This window comes from Rhinatrema bivittatum, chromosome 8 (genome assembly GCF_901001135.1).
Source record: "Rhinatrema bivittatum chromosome 8, aRhiBiv1.1, whole genome shotgun sequence".
Taxonomy (NCBI): domain Eukaryota; kingdom Metazoa; phylum Chordata; class Amphibia; order Gymnophiona; family Rhinatrematidae; genus Rhinatrema; species Rhinatrema bivittatum.
Window position 1 is genome coordinate 104,086,198 of NC_042622.1, and position 20,879 is coordinate 104,107,076.

At 42.2% G+C, this 20,879-nt stretch overlaps 2 protein-coding genes across 2 annotated transcripts; both read right to left on the reverse strand.

The window, feature by feature from the left end:
* Nucleotides 1-340: 340 nt before the first annotated feature.
* LOC115097460 lies at nt 341-1,995 on the reverse strand. The gene has a single exon (XM_029613303.1). The coding sequence runs from the start codon at nt 1,917-1,919 to the stop codon at nt 603-605; it is 1,317 nt and encodes a 438-aa protein (XP_029469163.1). The 5' UTR covers nt 1,920-1,995; the 3' UTR covers nt 341-602.
* A 15,834-nt stretch (nt 1,996-17,829) lies between these two features.
* LOC115098148 (beta-1,4-galactosyltransferase galt-1-like) lies at nt 17,830-20,540 on the reverse strand. Its single transcript, XM_029614520.1, has one exon. It carries the CDS (start codon nt 20,505-20,507, stop codon nt 19,239-19,241), a length of 1,269 nt encoding a protein of 422 aa, XP_029470380.1. The 5' UTR covers nt 20,508-20,540; the 3' UTR covers nt 17,830-19,238.
* Between the last annotated feature and the right edge of the window lie 339 nt (nt 20,541-20,879).

A 20,879-nucleotide genomic window follows, 5' to 3' on the forward strand; every position in this document is an offset into this window, starting at 1 on the left:
TGGGTTCATAAACTGAAGAGGATTTTTGGTTTTTTTTTTAAATTTGTGCATGAAATGAACCTTGAACTATAGTGTTATGATAGATAATTCTGTTCTGAGGTTTGACATGCACTGACATGTACTTTTTATATGATACCCAAACATTAGCTAAATATAATTGTCAATTAGACATTAGAGAGAGAAATGTTTATACATTTGGTTTTGAATTTATACACATTTGATTTCATTTTTATATATATATTTTTGAAGTCTACATTTTAATATACCATACATTTTTATGAGTTTGGAGGTACTTTTATTTTTTCTGCATTCATAATTTATCACTTCTTTCATACAGTACCTGAATGTAATCTGCTTTTAAGTGGCTGACCAGGCACAAAAAAGTGGAATATACATTTTTAAAACAACTTTGGAAATTTCTTATATTGGTCTGATAAAAGGTATCACAATCTGCAAAGAGCACAAAGCATATATTTCAGTTTAATACTATGGAAACAGATACAGCCACTTCTGAGGTGGATGACCTGGCCTGGCATTTCTGGCATACAGAAGTCATGAAAGATTCCCAAGAATGAAGGAAGTTGGAACAGTGTTGGGTAAGCTCAGTCAGTATTCTCAATTTTCTGGAGCACTTTCTCAATAGTCTCAATTAAGTATGAACTGTATTTCCAGATGCTGGTGTCCTTCACTAGGGATTCCTGAGCCACATTGTGTTGGTATGGCTTTCTGCAATGATAAAGAATGGCAGTATCACTGGAAACATTCACAGTTTCTCCATAGTTTAGTGTAACATAGTGAACAGAAGTCTGGTTTACTTTTCTTGGGTTCACAATCATTTTTCTCCCTCCAGACCCAAGTGGCCTGACGGGCTCTCTCTTAATGTGCTGTAATATGTTTATGCCGGGCAGAGTGTTCCAGGAAGAAATGTTGAACGTAAAGTCAAATACATGGTGGTAAAAGACATAGTTTTCAAAATAAAAGACACCAGCATTCAGGTTTTCTTTCTGAAGATTATGTACGAGTGTCTTCCAGTCATGGTGTTTGAGAGGCAGAATTATTTCATCAATATCATTGAGTGCCACATACTTGCTGGTGTACATGTTTCTGTACACACAGTCATTCAGGGCGGTCACTTGTCCATAGTAGCCAATGTCTTTTGGATCCATTGAGTAATGCCATCTTTGAGAAACATTAAGGTACTCATTGATGGGCCAGGGGATCACCTCCACGGTACCTTCTGTGATATAATACTGCAAGATTTCCTCCATTAGTTGGCTGCAGCTGTTCTTATAGATCATCACTTTCTGTGCCCCCAGTAATTTGTACATCTCTACGGCCTGTATAAACTGTAAGACATTATTGTAATGTCCAAACATGGCAGAAATGCAGACGGTGAACTCGGTAGAGAACATTGCAGGTTCACGATTCCTTATTTCAAATATGGGTAGTTGGTCAACATCTCCTTCAGGGGACCAATGAACTGAAACATACTTTGACTCACAATTTGGTGGCTCTAAGCAAAGTAAATGGGCAGTGACAAAAGGGAATTCCCATCTGTCAGAATGAGCTTGTATCTCAGCTGTCATTATTGAGATAGTTCCACGTGGACTGCAGTAGAACCAGCAATAGAGTTCTTTGACGTCTTGGTGATGAATGATGGCAATGATCCGGATAAGAATTTCATCTCTGTAGTCATAGTAAGGCGCAATTATAAATATTCTATTGTTCTGTAATGGTGTGATTGTACCATGGGCAATCATATCTTTGAAATGGTCAATGTCCACCTCTCTTGTTTCCGATATAGAACTTGTTTTTTTCAGTGCATAGTAAGTAGGTGACATGGAGTTCAGCAGTCTAAAAGCAAGTAGGAAAGCAGCAGCAATTGGGCAGACTATGATATATCTCCAGTGGTAAAACATTTTCTGAGCAGTTGAAGACAAACCTGCTGTCTGCCAAACAGGCAAGTCTACAAAAGAAAAAGAACATCCAATATTGTTCTAGAGATCAAAGTTTATTTTAAAAAACTATCTCTAATTAAGAGGATGATGAAGCTAGGACCAATCATTAAGCAGGGACATCATGAAGCATGGGGACAAAGTGCTCCTGCACAGACTATATTAGCTACTGCCCTGAGTCTCATATAGCAGAGAACATCTAGTCCATTCCCTAATCCAGCCCCTCCTTCCTGTTGATATCCCACTGAACACACACACCTACACATACACACACTCCTCCTGTCCTGTGCAGAGAACAAGAAGGGAGGGAGTGAGGTTGGAGTAGACAGATCAGAGCAGAGAAGAGTTACTGTAATCCGTAATCCAACCTCTCCCCTCCAGTCCAAAGAACAGGTGGAGGGATGAGGTTGGAGCAAGCAGAGAAGAGCAACCCTGCTCCCTAATCCATTCCTTCTTATCCTGTATAGAGATTAAGAATAGGAGAGCAGGGATGAGGTTGGAGCAGTCAGATCGGACCAGAGAAGGACCTTTTTGCTCTCTAACCCGGACCCTCTCCTCCTGTCCTGTGCAGAGAATAGGAGGGATGGGGTTAGGTTAGAATAGACTATTAATAATAATTGCTATAGTGCCACTAAATGTTCACAGAACTGTGCAAATGCATAACAGTTCCTGCTCCTTAAAGTTTATAATCTAGTTAAGACAAACATACATGCAATGTCTTCTCCAGCCTCATCCCCTCCTATCCCATGCAGTGAACAAAAGGGGAAGGGCTGGATTAGAGAGCAGACTAGCCCTGCACTATGAGGTCCACTTCACCCACTCTTCTCTGCAATATGTTCCCAGATCCAGCCACTCCCTTCTTGTTTTTCCCCTACACACATAGTCCTCTGCTTCTGACCTGTGCAGAGAACTGAACAGGAGGAGTAAATAGATCAGGGCAGAAAAAAGCTCTCTATTCCCTAATCCAGTTGTTCCCCTTCTGTTCCGTGCAGAGAACAGGAAGAGAGGGGTGAGGTTAGAGTGCAGAGGGAAGAGCACAAAAGAGCCATTCTGCTCTCTAAAGTTGCCCCTTCCTTCTGTCATTCTCCCCCATCCTGCCCTGCTCACTATATATCTCATCTAATAAAATGTAAGTAAAAAATGGAAACTAAATTTTAGCTCACATCTTCGTTACTCAGTAAATATTGAATTAACCCCCATTACTGTAAACTAATGCTATGCTAATGTGCTGTGAGTTTTAAAAAGTGTGTGAACCCAAACATGTGTGGAGAAGATATGCTTTGTGTGTATAAAATATGATTTATGCACAGAAAACATTTTGGGGGTAATTTTCAAAGCAGCACACATGTAAAATAGGCATTTACGTATATATGCAAGTAACATGCACATGTGTACTCGCTATTTTAAAAAGTCCAAAAGTAGGCACATACTTGTGGTGTGGCGCGTAAATGCTAAGGGGAAAAATGGGCAGTTCTGCAGTGAATTTGGATGTTCTCACACAAGTTGATATTTTGTAAGGGGTATTCGTGCATATATTACCAGACTTTTCTATACGCTTTTTATGCCTGCTAATAGAATCAAGGAAATGAAATCATGTCTTTTGTCTGCAGTTTTTGGGTGAGGGGGCCAGGGTGAAGTGCTGGAGGTGTTGATGAACTGGTGATTCCAAGTACACATACAAGTAAGTATTTTCATAAGTGGAGTAAGCGCATATTTGCTACCACGTATAACAGGCTTATTATGTAACAATGTAAGTGCATGCTTTTATTAAAATGGGTAGAGAAAGAATGCAGTTTCATGCATTAAAAATATACCTTTGGGGGCAAGGATACACTGTATTTTATACCCTGTGCGGATCCCTGCTATAACTTTGGGTTCGCCGACCTAATCATGTATGTGCTGACTTATACAGACTGTTGAAAATGACCCTATTTGTGTGCACAAATAATATCCTCGATGCATAAAACAAGATTTATGTGCATGAAGCAATTTGTGTGCATAAAAATAATGGGGTCTATTTTAAAAGGACTGCACGCTCGGTTCCCGGCACGCACACATGGATGCGACCCACTTTTAACATGCCTCGCTCCTTTTGCAGGGCTCAGCAGTTCTGCATGTAATGGGGATTATGCATGTGGCCGGGCCTAATGCCCAGCCACAGGCATAACCCCCAATTTTTATGCGCAGCCCTTTTAAAATCAGGCCTAATGAATATATAAAACATATTCTCTGGACATAAAAGATGCTTTATGCACAGAAAACATTTTGTGCACAAATTGGGCCTGATTTTAGAAAGCATTTATGCACATAAATTCCGAATACAGTACTCAGCACCACAAACTTCAGGTTTAGATCCATAGTCTAATAGTTAATGGATTAGTTAATGCTTTCATTAACCTGGGATTTAAATGGAGGTGCGCTAATTTGTACAAGCAGTTTTACACTGGCTTGTGTGCACATATTTGTTGCATGCAAAATTCCTTGATTCATCAAGACTAAAATTTGAGTACAAAAAATATGTGCACATCCCAGTGCACCTCATTACAGTGGGACCAGAGACAGGGAAAATAAATGATTCAGCTTCTCAGTTTATTCCCTCACCCCACACACCCCCTCATACATAAACACACATTTGCCCCAATCATACTCTCTATCCCCACAACCACACCTTCCACCTACACATACAAAACCAAGGCACATGCAAGGGGAAGTATAATTTAGCAAATTTGTACAGTGACGCATCCTCAGGCTTCCCCAATTCCCTACCCCCTACCTAACCTCCCTTCCCCTATCCTACCCTGCCCCCTATCCCTATGCTAGGCCCCCCCCCCCCCCCCCCCCCCCCCCCATTTTTTAAACTTATGGTTTGCTCCTGCAAAGGAGTAGGAGCAAGTTGCGCGCGCCGGCAGAGTGCCGGCACTCGATCCCTCAGCACAGCAAGAAATGGCCTCTGTACCGGACACCTCTAGCCCCGCCCTGCACCCCAGACTGTCCCACTGCTGAGGCCTGGCTCTTGTGCGCGAAACAGGTTACGTGCGCGGCCGGGCTCCTTTTAAAATGCGCGCAGCACGTGCAAGACCCAACCCTGCACGTAACCCCTGTGTTTTACATGTGCGGGCCAATAAAAATCTGGCCTTAAATAGGGAGAGCTATATTGAGCAGTCTATAGGAGAAAGCTCTGCCACATTTGAAAATCTATAGGTAATTGATCAAGTATGTATACAAATTACCAATCACAAAGTTACACCTGTGCTAAGCATGGCGTAAGTTGTGCAGGGAACCTAGGTGCATATTTTTTAAACTCAAAAAGTATGCATGTAATCGCAACTCTGCCCCCAGAGTGCCTCACCTCAGTGCATGTTAAAATACGCAAGATTTTAATGCACATAAAAGGTTTTGAAAATTATATTCCACATTGCCCAATTAGTGTACACAGGCACATCTGCTTGATTTTTCACAACTGTTTATACGTGTTTAGATTAAGCAGATCTGTCTGTAACCACAATGCTCAGACACTACAAAAAGGTTTTCTGAAGGAGGGGTAATTGAAAAAGTAACATGCACGCCCCGTATAAACAACTCAAATAAGTGCATTGATTTTAATGTATTTTTTTAAAAGTTGCCCATTAACGCTGCAATAATTAGGGAATTGTAGCATGAGAAGCAGAGCGGGGAAAGTAAAATTTCAGTTGCATTTCCTTTGTGAAATCCCTCCCTGCTTTTTCCCCAAAATAAACCTTTGCTTGTACTCACATAATTTTGGTTGTATCCTAACGGAAAGCAGAGTTCAGATTTGTGGTAGACTCAGGTCTATGGTAGAAGGTGAGGCTGGGATCTTCTGTAGTATCACTTCCAACTCAGTATCATTTAATAGGAACAGAGAGCAAGTGGGCAGTGTCCTGACTGCTTCTGTTCTAATTTAATTTTTCTGCTTCTGAATGCAACTGATTGCCAAGGTAGACAGCTCCCAGGTGGGAGAAGACTCAGTCCCTTGAGTCTAAACATTGACAATAGTGTGATAAGCTGTGCAAACAACACCAATTTAAGGTGTGCTTCACCTGGGTGGATTGACTTAGATTTTAAACAGTATTGTATGTTAACTGAATTTTCAGTTTCACTGGATGATAAACCTCAGTGACTATTTAGCATACTAGAAAGTACTATAGACATGAAGCCTAACTTTCAAAGGTATTCCTGGTACAGCATTTTCGTGTGTAAATGAATGTGCAGAGATTAATTCTAATGTTTTATAAACTATGTGGTAGGGGCTGTACAGTCTATAAAATACCGTGTATTTCAGCTGCAAAAGTACGTGCACATGTTTAAGTAAGTGCGAGAATTTGAAATGCAAGAAAGAAAACATACTTTCTCTGCCTATTTTCTAAACATATGCGGGTATATTTTAGGTATGTAAAATACTATAACATGAACATGTTATAACCCCGATTTAGATGCAGAGTCAGGTATGCCTTTTTTAAAAATACTTGCGTGCCAACTTGAACTCACCAATTCACTGAAACTTCCACCAGTTCACCCAGACCTCTTCCAGTCCAGGCCCTCTATTACTTCAACCAGACCTCCCGCCCAAAAACTGCAGTCAACAAGCAAGTCCAATTTCACTTGTGCCAGTCAATGAGCGGGTGTAAAAGTGTACAAATAAATTCTTAATATATGCACATATATCTTTTACAAAATAGCAACTACCACTCGTATTTCTGAACCCCATCTGGAACACCCCTCACCCGCCCCGTTAGTCCGCAGTAAAATGTATGTGCAAAATGGAAAATGTTGGTGTGCCGGCTGTGGCCGGCCCTCATACCTTCATTTGCCTGCTCCAGTGCCTGGTTCTGCTTCTCTTGCGGCTGTGGGCCACCACCTCTGACTCCGGGCTGCTCCCCATGCTCCAGATTCCGAGGCAGATGTCTCAGCTCCGCTGCAGGCCTGCCTAGGTAAGCGCATCAGTTCTCCTTTTAAATGGGCCGCAGCGGGATTCCAACCTGCGGCCCCTGATGATGATGTCACTGGGTCGCGGTACTTAAGGCTGGGTCCAGCCAGTGCTTCCTTGCCTTGGCAACAGGTCTCCATGCCAGTTGTGAGCTTAGTTGCTTGTTCCTGCGTTTCCTCAGTGTTCCTGGTTCCTGATTCGTCTGCGTTGCTGTTCCTGATCCTGGTACCCGTTCTTGCTCCTTTGTTCTGTGTCTACCCTGCATGTTGCTACTGACTGACTCCTGGCTTTGACCACTGCTTCGTCTGACCATGCTACTGATTGTCTCCTGGCTTTGACTACTGCTTCATCTGACCACGCTACTGATTGTCTCCTGGATTTGACCTCTGCTTCTTCTAACTACGATCCTGCCCGTCTCCTGGTTTGACCTTTGCCTTGCCTGATCATTCTCTAGCTGACTTCTGGTTTTGACCCATGTTTGTTTTGCCAGTCTTCCTTGTCTGCCGCCTCCCCCGACTTCAGCCTGCTCTATGATGCTTCTCTTGAATTCACTCTGGACTTGGCCTCTCAGGCTTCACCCTGTTCTTACTCGGGCACCCTCTGTCTGCCTCCTATTCTCATTGGCGCCCGAGTCTCTGGGACTCCGCCTCATCCAGATCAGACCACCTACTCCTACTACCACTGCTGGCCCCTGGCTGACCTCCTCGTCATTCCCTAGAAGATCTCGGACGGAGGCCCACCTAAGTCCAGCCGGCCCTGGTACCCAAGGGCTCAACCTGCGGGGAATGAGAGCTGGTATTGGCAAAGCTCCAGCTGGCCTCCGTCAGTCAGCCAGCTCTGACTGCCGACAGTGGGGACCCATAGGGCTTGCACTGCAGGTAGCTTTAACCCCACCTCGGCCCAAGGGTCCACCTCCAGGGCAACAGAAAATACACTGGTATTCTCAACGTTTATAAAACAGCATATATGCAACTACATGCTACTTGAACGTGAATGCCTTTTAAAAATGTTCTCCTTAATACGGTCCTATAACCCTTATGATCACATCTCTCCTGCATTAAAGGACCTTCGCTAGTTGCCGTTTGCTTGAAGAAAGAAATTATGCTTGTTTTTAAAGGTGCAAGGTATGGTGATCCAAGCTATTGAAGTCTTTAGTAACTGATTTCGTACCAAGTCAGTCCTTAAGACTTGCACATGAATCTGATGTATGCATACCCTCTGTTAAAATTTTTTGCCTAGTCACCAAATATAGCATTCAACTTTAATTCAAACTTGTTAAACTATACTTCACAACCTCGAAAATGATGGCAGAGACACAGATACTTTGAAAAGGTAGCTGCAAATCTTTTGCCTGAGAGAATCCCAAAATGTTTGTTTTTCTTTGATGGGACCAACTTTATGGAATGTTTTTCCCCTTGAAATGCATTTAGAGACAAACATCCTACATTTTAGGAAATTAGTTAAAACTCTTTTTTTTTTCCATTGGGCCTTTTCAGAGTTTTCTTACATAGGATTAAATATTACAGCACCTATTTTCTAGTTATTTTGTATTCTGTTTTTATAATGATACAAATAACTAAAATCCCTGCCTACTTCCTTCAGTTTGTGAGGTTTGATTTTTGTGTGTGTGTCTGTGTGTGTGTGTGTGGTGTGTGTGTGTATATTTTGTCCTTCTAGCAATATGGGAAGCAACTGTGGGGAGAGGGGAGGGGAGAAGGAGAGCTGAAAAATGAGTTAAATTAAAAAGCATTACAGCACTCTCTTAAACATGAAGTAAGATAAAGAAGCCACTTTCTTTGTTAAGCTGTTATTTCCTTTCACCTGAATATATTCTAAATTTTGGCTATTAAAAAATAGAGGTTTTATCAGGGACACTTTACCATATGTAGTGGAGCTGCTGGGAAGTCCAGAATTCATGGGCAAAAATGTGCACATAGTTAAAGGCATTAGTTTGAACAAATAATAACCATGAGGTCAATATTCAAAGGGTCTGTCTAGCTACCTTTTTGAGTTATATAATTAATCAAAGGAAAAATCTAACATCTCTCAAGCTTCTGTTTAACCACATAGAGAATACAAATATTTAAACACTAAATACAGTTAAACTTTTAATATAACTCTTATGATATACATCACCACTGCAGCAAACATTGGATTTATATCACACCAAGGTTTAAAAACATTACCCCACTCTAAAATGCATACAGTCCAAATATCATGTTTATAAATATAGTCCTATATGCACTCATATATTCATACATCCCCTTAGCAATTAAAAATCCTATAAAGAGCATTATACAGAAACAACATTCAGTTCAAAAGACAAATCTTCATCTTTATCTCATATTCTTCCCTTCTTCTATGACTCTTGCAAATTTGCATTCTCTATAATTCCAATCAATTGTCATTAAATGAATGATGAAATATCCCTACAAAGGATTCCTCGTTTCACCTCTAAAAGGCTTCTTCAGGGGGAATAAAATCACCCAAAAAACAGTACAACTTATTGCACTACTACTACTCAAATTTAAATAATATTTCACAAGATCTCCATATAACTCATGCACCATATCACTTGTTGTATCGACAATACCTAAGATACCCAGATTCTCAAAATTTCTGAGAATTCAAATAAAGCAAAGAATCTGGGAATCTTAGGTATTGTCGATACAACAAGTGATATTTCACATTTTTGTAAGGTCTTACAATTGATAATATTTACGAATCTCGAATATTGTAATTCCTTGTTTCTTGGATTGCCTAAATATGTTTTGTGATCATTTCAAATGATTCAAAGCTGCAAAGATTCTAACAGGCACCTTTAAGTATGAACATATACCATCAGTTTTAAAATCTTTACACTGGTTACCAATTGAATTTAGAATACAGTATAAAATTTTGGTTTTAATCTACAATGCTTTAAGTCATGATGCCCCTTTCTGTGTTAATATTCTATTAAAGATTCACCATTCAGTGAGAAATTTAAGATCAGAGGGGCAATGCTTTTTGGACATTCCCAATCATAAAATAATCAGATTAGTAGAATCCTGAGATAATGTATTTCCCGTCGATAGCAGGGCTGAATTAGCCATGCTGTCATGGGATCTGTCAATCAGGCCCGGGAGGCGGAGCTTGTCAAAGCAGAGAACAGAGCTTTGCTCTCTGTGGCTGCGCGTGTGTTCCCGCGCAGGAAAGTAACAGAATCTCCTCAGTCTGTTTTTTCCGTGAGCAGGATCGCACGCGGAGCTGATCTCTCCTCAGTGTTTAAAGATAGAATTAAAATGTCAAAACCGGGGTTTAAACCCTGTCCTTGTGATAAAGTAATGTCGGTCACGGACGGACACGACCGATGTTACAAATGTCTCGGACCACATCACAATCAAGAGGATTGTGAATTCTGCTCTAAGATGTCACCTAGAGCATTAAAGCAAAGGGCCTGTAGGCTTCAGGAACTTTTTGCCTCAAGAGATCCGTCGGAGGCTCATTCATCACCTGGCCCGCTAACTTTATCGGCTCCATCAAGGAAAAGAACTTTGTCGCTGGATGCTAAATCCTCCACTCTGGGAGGTAAGGGAAGCACAAAAAAACGAAGGCCAATGGATTCTCAGAAATCCTCAGAGCCTATAGAGCCAAAACATACCTCGTCTGAGAAGGAAACCTCGGCGCCGACAACTTCCGAGACTACGTCGCCGTCTGCGCATAACAACACATTGGCGCTGAGAAAGCGATCTGTGCACAACCTAGCACTTCCGGCGCGCATGGTGCAGAAGAAACCACCACACGCAACAGATACGCGTATGGCGCCGGGAAAATCTGCACATATGGCGCCGACTACAGAAAAACTTATGCGCACGGCGCCGAGCACATCGACGCTGATAACCCTGGCGCGTTCAGGATCAGGAACATATGCGCATACAACTACAACCGCGCACAGATCTACTTCCGCGCACAAATCTACAAGCGCGCATAAGTCTACAGTCGCACATACGCGCATATCTGCGCATAACTCTACATCTGCGCGTAAGCATGTATCCGCGCATAAATCCAAATCTGCGCGTAGATCAAAATCTGAGCATATAAGCCATAATTATTCACCACAAAAATTAAAGGCTCAGTTGAAGCGACAAAGTTACCCTTCACACAGCTCTTCTTCGGGGACTGATGCCACAGACACTGACTCATCGTCTGACAATTATCATAAGCACTCAGGTCACTCCCACCTTAAAAAATTGACAAAGAGGAGTGCTACATGGGAGATAAGTCCTTCGACTTCTAAATCTTCTCGTAGAGTGCCATCTAGTACCTGCTCAAATAGAGAGGTGGTACAAATTCTTTCCTCTAATACTTCTTCAAATTCAGAAGACTTAAGAAGTACTTCATTCAATAAAAAACAAAAGGACAGGAAAGTTCCTACTACTTCACCTCAAAATAACTCTATGGACCTTAAAGCAGTACCTCACAACAACAAGACAATCGTATGATAATGCCCTCTCATACAAGAGAAGCATTTCATCAATTGTCTCAGTCTTTAGCAGGTTTTTATGAAACGCTGCAATCGTCATTTAAAATGACTAATATTGCTGATGACAATTCTACGGAACATAAAGCACAGTCTAATGAAGAGCAGTCGGCAGAACCACCTATATCTCCCATGGTAAACCGACCAGCCTCGCCAACTCATATACATGATACATCTTTTGATTCTCCTTCAATACAAACATCCCCATCATCATCTGTGGGATGTCTGTCGGATTCGCAGGATCAAATACAGGAGCTGTATTCCCCTCCTGAAGACCTTACATACCCCAAATTCCTAGAAAAAATGGATACCATACTACAGCTAGAGGTCCAAAAAGAAACAGACCCTAGAGTAGAAACTCTTGGTCTTCTAAAGATTTTTGATACTCAAGTGGAACCAACATCTCTTCCACCATAAGACATCCTGCATTCAGTCTTACAAAAATCCTGGGAGGCGCCTTATACAATTGCAGCCGTTTCCAGGAAAACAGACATTACATTTCGAATGAAGAAAGCATCACTATACACTCTACCACAATTACCTCATGCTTCAATTGTAGTAGAGTCGGCAATGCAAAGGTTCAAGAAAACAAAGTCACATACCACTTTCCCACCAGGGAAAGACAACAAATATCTAGATGAGGTTGGCAGGAAAATATACCATAACTCGATGTTAACTGCACGAATTATGCAACATCAATTCTACATGGTACAATACCTATATGAGTGCATACAAGCCATGAAAGGTATGCTTTCCTCCACTGCTGATCAGATACCTCCACCTCTTCATGACATGGAGGAGTGTTCTCGACATCTTTTGCGGTCAATCTACGAAGCACATGAGACATCATCCAGGGCATCAGCAACAGCCATTGCAGCCCGCAGACTAGCATGGTTACGTTCCAGTTCAATACGTGAAGACTTGCACGAGAAACTTACAAACCTTCCATGTACAGGAGATAACCTGTTCGGAGAAAGGTTCCAAGACGCAGTCAGCAAATTAAAAGAAGAAGCTCTAGCAGTACAATCATTAACATCACATCCTACTTATTCGACTACACGTCGTTATATGGGATTTACTCGTAGGCAAACATATGCCAGAAGACCTTATAGATCTTATCAATCTTTTCGAAACCAACCATACCCTACTTACCAACGTCCTGCTCCGCAGAACAATACCTCAAACCAATGTAGGGGTAAACCACGTAACCAGAGGCAGCAGGCACAACAACCTGCTACTGCAGCAAAACCGACTTCATCTTTTTAGTTACTCAGCCGCCACCACAACATCAAGCTCCACCAGGCAGAATTCGTTCTTGCCTGAATGCCTGGGAAAGAATAATATCAGATCAATGGGTTTTGGAGATAGTACATCAAGGTTACCAACTCCAATTTCTCACAAAACCCATATTGCCTCATCTTTCCACACTCAAGACTCACAATTCTCATCCACAACTGGGGGAGGAAATTGCTTTACTTCGCAAACAACAAGCAATTCGACAAATCCACCCACACTCCAAATTAGCAGCATTTTATTCTCCGTACTTCCTCATACCCAAGAAGTCGGGGGGACTTCACCCCATACTAAACCTAAGGGAATTGAACAAATTTCTCATCAAGGAGAAATTCAAAATGATGTCATTGAAGTCAATTCTTCCTCTCATTCAGACCAACGATTGGATGTGCTCCATCGATCTGAAGGATGCTTACACGCACATTCCAATCCATCCATCCTCGTGGCATTACCTATGCTTTCGCTACAGGCATCAACACTACTAGTACAAAGTTCTTCCCTTTGGCCTTTCAGCTGCACCCAGAGTATTCACCAAATGCATGATAGTGGTGGTGGTGGCTCATCTCAGGAAACAAGGTATAACCATCTTTCCATATCTGGACGATTGGCTCATAATAGCCTCAACTCCAAACATCTTATTGGATCACCTCCATCGGGTGATACACTGTTTGCAAGAATTAGGGTTGGTGATCAATTTTCAGAAATCACACCTACAACCAACACAACAGTTGCAGTTCATAGGCGCATGCCTGGATACTACGTGCAACAGAGCATACCTCCCAGTCGACAGAATATCACATTTCCGTCAACTTCTACACACCTTGAAACATACTCAGAGGCCGTCAGCAAGACAAGTCTTGGTAATTCTGGGCCACATGGCACCGGCGAACTTCACGGTTTCCAACACCAGGTTACACATGAGACGCCTACAATGGGGTCTAAAGCACCAATAGAAACAGCATTCACAATCATTGACGCAGAGGGTATCTGTGGGATCGTAAGCTTAGCCCCTGAAGGAGTATCTCAGGGGTTAACTTTAACTTTCCTCTTTCTCCTGCATACACTGGAGGCTGCAGAAATTGTGCAACTCCATCCTGCCACTATCCTGCCCAGGAAGCCTGTCTCATAAACAACCTACTCCAGACAGGCTTGCCCCAGGAATAGATCTCACTGTGTCAAACCGAAACTGCTTTCTGCCTACTTCCACTTACACTTAGCCAGCTAGTTTAACATATCTTAAAACTGTCTCAATGTCCAGCTTATGAACCTTTACCCTCCTGGCCTGCTAGCTTACGCGTAGTCAGCACAAAGGCCAGGAAGGACATTTATGGTATGTCGCTTAAACTTCCAATGTATGTATTTGCAAAGACCAATGACGTCATGACAAATCTGCATGCCATGCTTTATGATGGAAATTGTGAACAATAAAAGGGAGCCCCGGGGGAAGGAGGAGAGAGGTGACCTTCCCGGGGACTCATTTCACCACGAGTCCTGCCTGATGTGTCTTTATCACTGCTACAGGTATCGCTGACCACAGAAATGAAAAAAGATATAGCATGGTGGCTCCTAGATTCCACCCTGTCCAAAGGAGCGTTGTTCAGCCCCCCCTCCTCACAATGCAGTCCTAACCACAGATGCGTCTCGCAAGGGATGGGGTGCACACCTCGAGATTTACGAAACCCAAGGGTTATGGACGATCTCAGAACAGAATCTACAAATAAATCTACTGGAACTCAGAGCGATTCGCAATGCATTGCGAGTCCCATGACCACCTGAAAGGGAGCAGGGTCATGATCTACACAGACAAACAAGTAGCGATGTTTTACATCAACAAACAAGGAGGGTCCGGTTCATGGTCCCTCTGCAAGGAGACCCTGTCAATCTTCGAACACGCTCACAAGAATTGCATACATCTCCAAGCAACTTACCTACCTGGAATTGCAAACACAAGAGCAGACAGACTAAGCCGCATCTTTCATCCTCACGAATGGACACTCAATACAGAACTAGTCCAGGACATATTTCTGCAGTGGGGAACACCTTCGATAGATCTCTTTGCAACAGAGACCAATGCACAGGTTCCCAACTTCTGCTCCATACGACCAAGCCAATTCAGGATCGCCCAAGATGCCTTCCTCATTCCGTGGACAACAGGCCTTCTCTATGCCTTTCCTCCCATACCTCTCATAACAAGAACAATTCAGAAGTGTATAGCGGACAAAGCTCAACTGATACTCATAGCCCCGGCCTGGCCGAGGCAGCCATGGTACAGTTTCCTGCTTTGACTATCCATCAAGGATCCAATTCTATTACCGAATCGTCAAGATCTTCTCAGCCAAGATCAAGGAATACTCCTACACCCGCTACACTCATCTCTACACTTGACAGCTTGGAGATTGAAAGGCTCCTTCTGACAGAACAAGGAGTTTCCACTTCAGCACAATTCATTTTGTTACAATCAAGGAAACTCTCAACCAGGAAAAATTATAGCTATAAATGGAAATGCTACTCTGCCTGGTGCACTTCCAAAGGTGTACCACCATTGGACTGTTCCCCGGAATTGCTCATTGATTATCTTCATACACTATATGTAGCTGGTCTAGCAACATCATCCATCAGAGTTCACCTTAGCGCCATAGTCGCCTATCATAGACCAATCAATGACATTCCTATATCCAATCACCCATTACTGACTCAGTTCATGAAGGGTTTAACACACATTCGTCCTCCGATATCCAAACCTCCAGTTCCATGGAACCTCAACATAGTTCTGGAACAGCTCATGCTTTATCCCTTTGAACCCATGGACTCGGCACGCATTAAATACCTCACCTGGAAGGTGGTATTCCTGGTTGCAGTAACATCAGCACGAAGAGTTTATTTATTTATTTATTTTTAATTTTTATATACCGGAATTCTTGTATACAATACAAATCAATCCGGTTTACAATAAACAATAAGTTACCCTGGTTGGCGCGGTCCGACCTGGGCTTATTACAAGGAACATTGAAAAGTAACAATAAACCATTTAACATTTAACATTATTCGTATTTTGAAACAATACGTGTGTTCAACTTTTTACAAGGAACTTTGAATAGCGAGTTAGCGAGTTACAAGCTTTGGTCCATTATCCTCCATACTTGCAATTTCATCACCAGGAGGTAGTTCTACGGACTCACCCGTCCTTCCTACCCAAAGTAGTTACCCCATTCCATCTCAATCAGAAATGGAATTACCAACTTTTCTCCCTAAACCGCATGCAAGCGATAGGGAAAAGCTACTGCACACACTGGATTGTAAGAGAGCTTTAACACACTACAAAGACAGAACGAACTCGGACTCCCGTGTTTCTCAACTCTTTGTCTCCTTTGACCCAAAGGCACCTGGACTACCAGTGGCTAAACACACCATCTACAGTTGGATAGCGCAGTGCATCAAATTCTGCTACGACAAACAGAATTTACATTTACAGTCTACTCCTAAAGCTCACCAAGTTAGAGCAGTAGCAACCTCCTTAGCACACCTGAGAATGTGCAACCTATAGACATTTGCAAGGCAGCTACCTGGTCATCACTGCATACCTTCACATCTCATTACTGCCTTGACCAGCAAACAGCCACTGATGCGAAGATAGGGCAAGCAATACTGCAATCTCTGTCCTCCAATACACGGTGACTGCCACACTGTCAAAGATCATGTCCAAACACATATATCATAAATGACGTGATCGGGAGCTTGGGACTCCCATGACAGCATGGCTAATTCAGCCCTGCTATCGACGGGAAAAAGCAAGTTTGCTTACCATAAACGTTGTTTCCGTAGATAGCAGGATGAATTACCCATGCTGACCCACCCTCCTCCCTGGCAGTCACTTAGTCTTCGACTACACTACAGCTTAATTACAGACTGAGGAGATTCCGTTACTTTCCTGCGCGGGAACACACGCGCAGCCGCAGAGAGCAAAACTCTGTTCTCTGCTTTGACAAGCTCCGCCTCCCGGGCTTGATTGACAGATCCCATGACAGCATGGCTAATTCATCCTGCTATCTACGGAAACATCGTTTATGGTAAGCAAACTTGCTTTTACCTATTGCTGAAGCTTAGATGTGGAATAAGCTTTCACTTTTATTGTGCAAACAAGTATGTGTAAATACTTTTAAAAAACAGCTGAAAACACATTTGTTTGAACTTGCTTAATTTTAGACTTTTTAAAGTATTATAGTAATGATATTGATTTTACAAGCAGGTTGTATTAATATACTTGGGGGTAGATTTTCAAACTCCGCGAATAGGCGTACTTTTGTTGGCGCTCCAGGCGCAAACAAAAGTACGCTGGATTTTAGTAGATACGCGCGTAGCCACTAAAATCCGGGATCGGCGCGCGCAAGGCTCTCGATTCCGTATAGCCGGCGCGCGCCGAGCCGCGCAGCCTACCCCCATTCCCTCCGAGGCCGCTCCGAAATCGGAGCGGCCTCGGAGGGAACTTTCCTTTGCCCTCCCCTCACCTTCCCCTCCCTTCCCCTACCTAACCCACCCGCCCGGCCCTGTCTAAACCCCCCCCTTACCTTTGTTGGGGGATTTACGCCTCCCGGAGGGAGACGTAAATCCCCGCGTGCCAGCGGGCCGCTAGCGCGCCGGGACGCGATCTGGGGGCGGGTCCGGAGGGCACAGCCACGCCCCCGGGCCGCCCCGGGCCATAGCCACGCCCCCGGGCCCGCCCCCGGAACGTTCCTGACACGCCCCGAAAACACCGCGCGGTTCGGGCCCGCCCCCGACACGCCCCCCTCCGAAAACCCCGGGACTTACGCGAGTCCCGGGGTCTGCGCGCGCCGGTGAGCCTATGTAAAATAGGCTCACTGGCGCGCAGGGCCCTGCTCGCCTAAATCCACCCAGTTTTGGGCGGATTTAGGCGAGCAGGGCTCTTAAAATCCGCCCCTTGGTGAATAGATGTTGGCTTTCACTTGTATTATGAGTTTTTTCTTATCCAAGATGTTTGTATTAGTTTTAATGATGTTAGTATGTTATTATTTTAAGTAATTACGATTGTGTATGTTATATTTGTAAGCCGCTATAGAATTTTAGATGAAGCATGTACATTTTTTAAATAAATAGGTAAAATCAGCGTACAGTATTTGATACCAATCAACCATATTATAATGTTACCCTGTGAGTACTATCCAACCTTAGCAAAAAAAATAAAATTTTTTTGCTCTCCTTAACTTTGGTGGTTGTACACTATCATCTTCTTTGCTGGCAGCATGCTTGCTTTCTTAATGGTCACCATCAGTGGAGTTCATATTGCTGGTACTTCACCATGTAGGAACTCAGAGAATGGCTAGCAGCCTAGAAGATGATCTGTAATTATGGAGAAACATTTACAGATACAGTATACGTAGAGAGAGAGAGATTAGGGATATGCTGTTGTTTTAGATCATGAAAATACCAACAATATATCCTGTTTCATTTTGTGTGTTTTGGATAGAACATTTTATTTAATTTCATGTTATTGTCACTTTAATATGCAAGAAAACATTTTGTGTGCTAAAATGAAATGATCAAAATGATATAAACGGCAAAATAAAATGATAAAAACATCATAAATCAGAAATGATCTAATGGTATAAAACTAATGTTTTTCTTGTAAATCCCTAATAATAGAACTACAGAGACAGAGACATAAATGACTTGGGAAGAGGCAGTCTGTCCAATATCCAGTGGACAAATTTCCACACTACTAAAGCTATCATCACACATTGTCAATTATAGACACCACTGTCTCAGTGGACAGGCCAGACTGTACACACTACAGGCATGCAGACTGAATGATCCTCTTGGCTTGGAGGTACCACTTCCAGAGCAGGCTGGAGTAATATTTGCAGGGCAATGCAGAGAAGCTGGCAGGCACTGCCACTGCTGGTGCTGTGACTGTTCTGTGCATATATGGAAAACTGGTTTCTTTTCATAAGGACTAAATTCACTAAAAGAAAAATAAATGCCACAGCATTGTGTTAAGGAGCCTAGGACTTCTGTGTGCGTTTTAAAACGACAGGGAAATAGCAACATTTGCTTTGTTTTCCATCCAAAATGACTCACAAAAACTAAAGAAATGTTTTAAGCTCAGTCTAACATGACAAACAAAACAAAATATAAAAATTAAATCTGCAAGACAAAAGGAAAATGAATCAGAAACTAAAATGAAAGTGTTTTTTGTACACATCCTTACTTTCAGATGAAACATTAATGTGAGGTCATGTCATGCCAACATCCCATCACTGATAATATAACCTTATGATATGAACTGCCTCCTCTAGGAAGACTCAGATCAATTTTAGAAAAATCTTGACTCAGTTCTGTTTATGCATTCCTTGTTAATTTAACTGTAGAGTCCTGGAAGTAAAAGTATAATGCAAACAAATATATCTTGCAGTAACTGACAGAATTTACAAAATTATATAAAAGAACAACATTCAAGCAAAAATGGGAGGCTAAAGAAACAGTACTTCTTCTTTGTGTCACTGTTTGTGTTTCAGTCTGACACAAGTAAGATATTTTGCAGCACTTTGTCAACCTTTTCTATTAAGGACAAGTTGTATTTCCAGATAGTTGTGTCCCTAATGAGAGAGGCCCTGTCTGGTGTTTTTTCGTTTCGACAGTGGAAAAGAATTGCAGTGTCACAGGGAACGATGTGCTTCTTTCCATAGGCTTCTAAAATAGTGTGAACAGTGGTTTGAATTACTCTCCTTGGGTTAACTATCATTTTTGTATGGTATGGTTTCATAGGTCTTCTGTAGATATCCAGTAATATGTTAAATCCAGGTATAGCATTCCAGGATGATATGTTGAACCTAGAATTGAATGTAGTATGCGGAAAGACATGATCTTCAAAAAGGAAAGTTGAAACATTTGGGTTTTGGTTCTGAAGGCTCTTCATCATTGCCTTCCAGTCATGGTGTTTGAGAGGCACAATTATTTCATCAATATCATTGAGTACTACATACTTGCTGGTGTACATGTTTCTGTACATACAGTCATTCAGGGCAGCCACTTGAGCGTAGTAGCCAATATCTTTTGGATCCTGTGAGTAATGCCATCTGTGAGAAACATTAAGATACTCATGGATGGGCCAGGAGATCACCTCTACGGTTCCTTCTGTGATATAATACTGCAAGATTTCCTCCATTAATTGGCTGCAGCTGTTTTTATAGATCATCACTTTCTGTGCTCCCAGTAATTTATACATCTCTATGGACTGTATAAACTGTAAGGCGTTGCTGAAATTCCCATACATGGTTGAAATGCAGATAGTAAACTCAGCAATGAATCTAATGGGTCCGCGATTTCTTATTTCAAATGTGGGTAGCTGGTTCACATCTCCTTCAGCGGACCAATGAATTGAAACATACTTTGGTTCACAGTTCTGTGGTTCTAAGCAAAGCAGATCTGTTGTGACGTAAGGGAATTCAGATCTGTCAGAGTGCATAAGTATCTTGGCTTTGCTTATGCAGATAGTTCCATTTGCATAGCAGTTGAACCAGCAATAAAGTTCTTTCACTTCTTTATGATGAATGATTGCAATGACACGTATAAAGGTATTATTATCTCGATTGTCATAGTATGGTGAGATTATAAAGGTTCTGTTATCATTTAATCGTGTGATTGTATGGTTATGCATATGCTTATGGATAATGTTTTGTATTTTATGTTTTGATGAAGTCCATGTGTTGTGGAATAAATAGGAGATCATCGTGATAGTGACCAGCAAAAGACTAATGACATTTTTTCTATGGTAGAACATTTGAATATTTTGCCAGTTCCAATGTTTCAGTGAAGGAGATCTAGAAGGAAAAACAGTAAGCAGTTATGACAAGCTCTGAGTTCGCTGGTTCCCAAATAATTTTTCTGATAAGGACCCCTTCAGCATCTGACCAAATATCTAGGAGCCTTATCACAGCCATCCACAACATCACCCAGGAGGGTTTTTCAAGGTTTGCCATAATTGTTGGCCAACTGCTGATAGACAGTAACAAAAATTTAACAACCCTACAGACCTTGGGAAAAAATAAAACAAAAACCTGACAAACACCAGAAAAAAATAAAATAAAATCTGACTGAGTGCTGGCCCTTACTGTGTTGCTCCTGGATAGAGCACTGATCCCAGTAGTGCTAT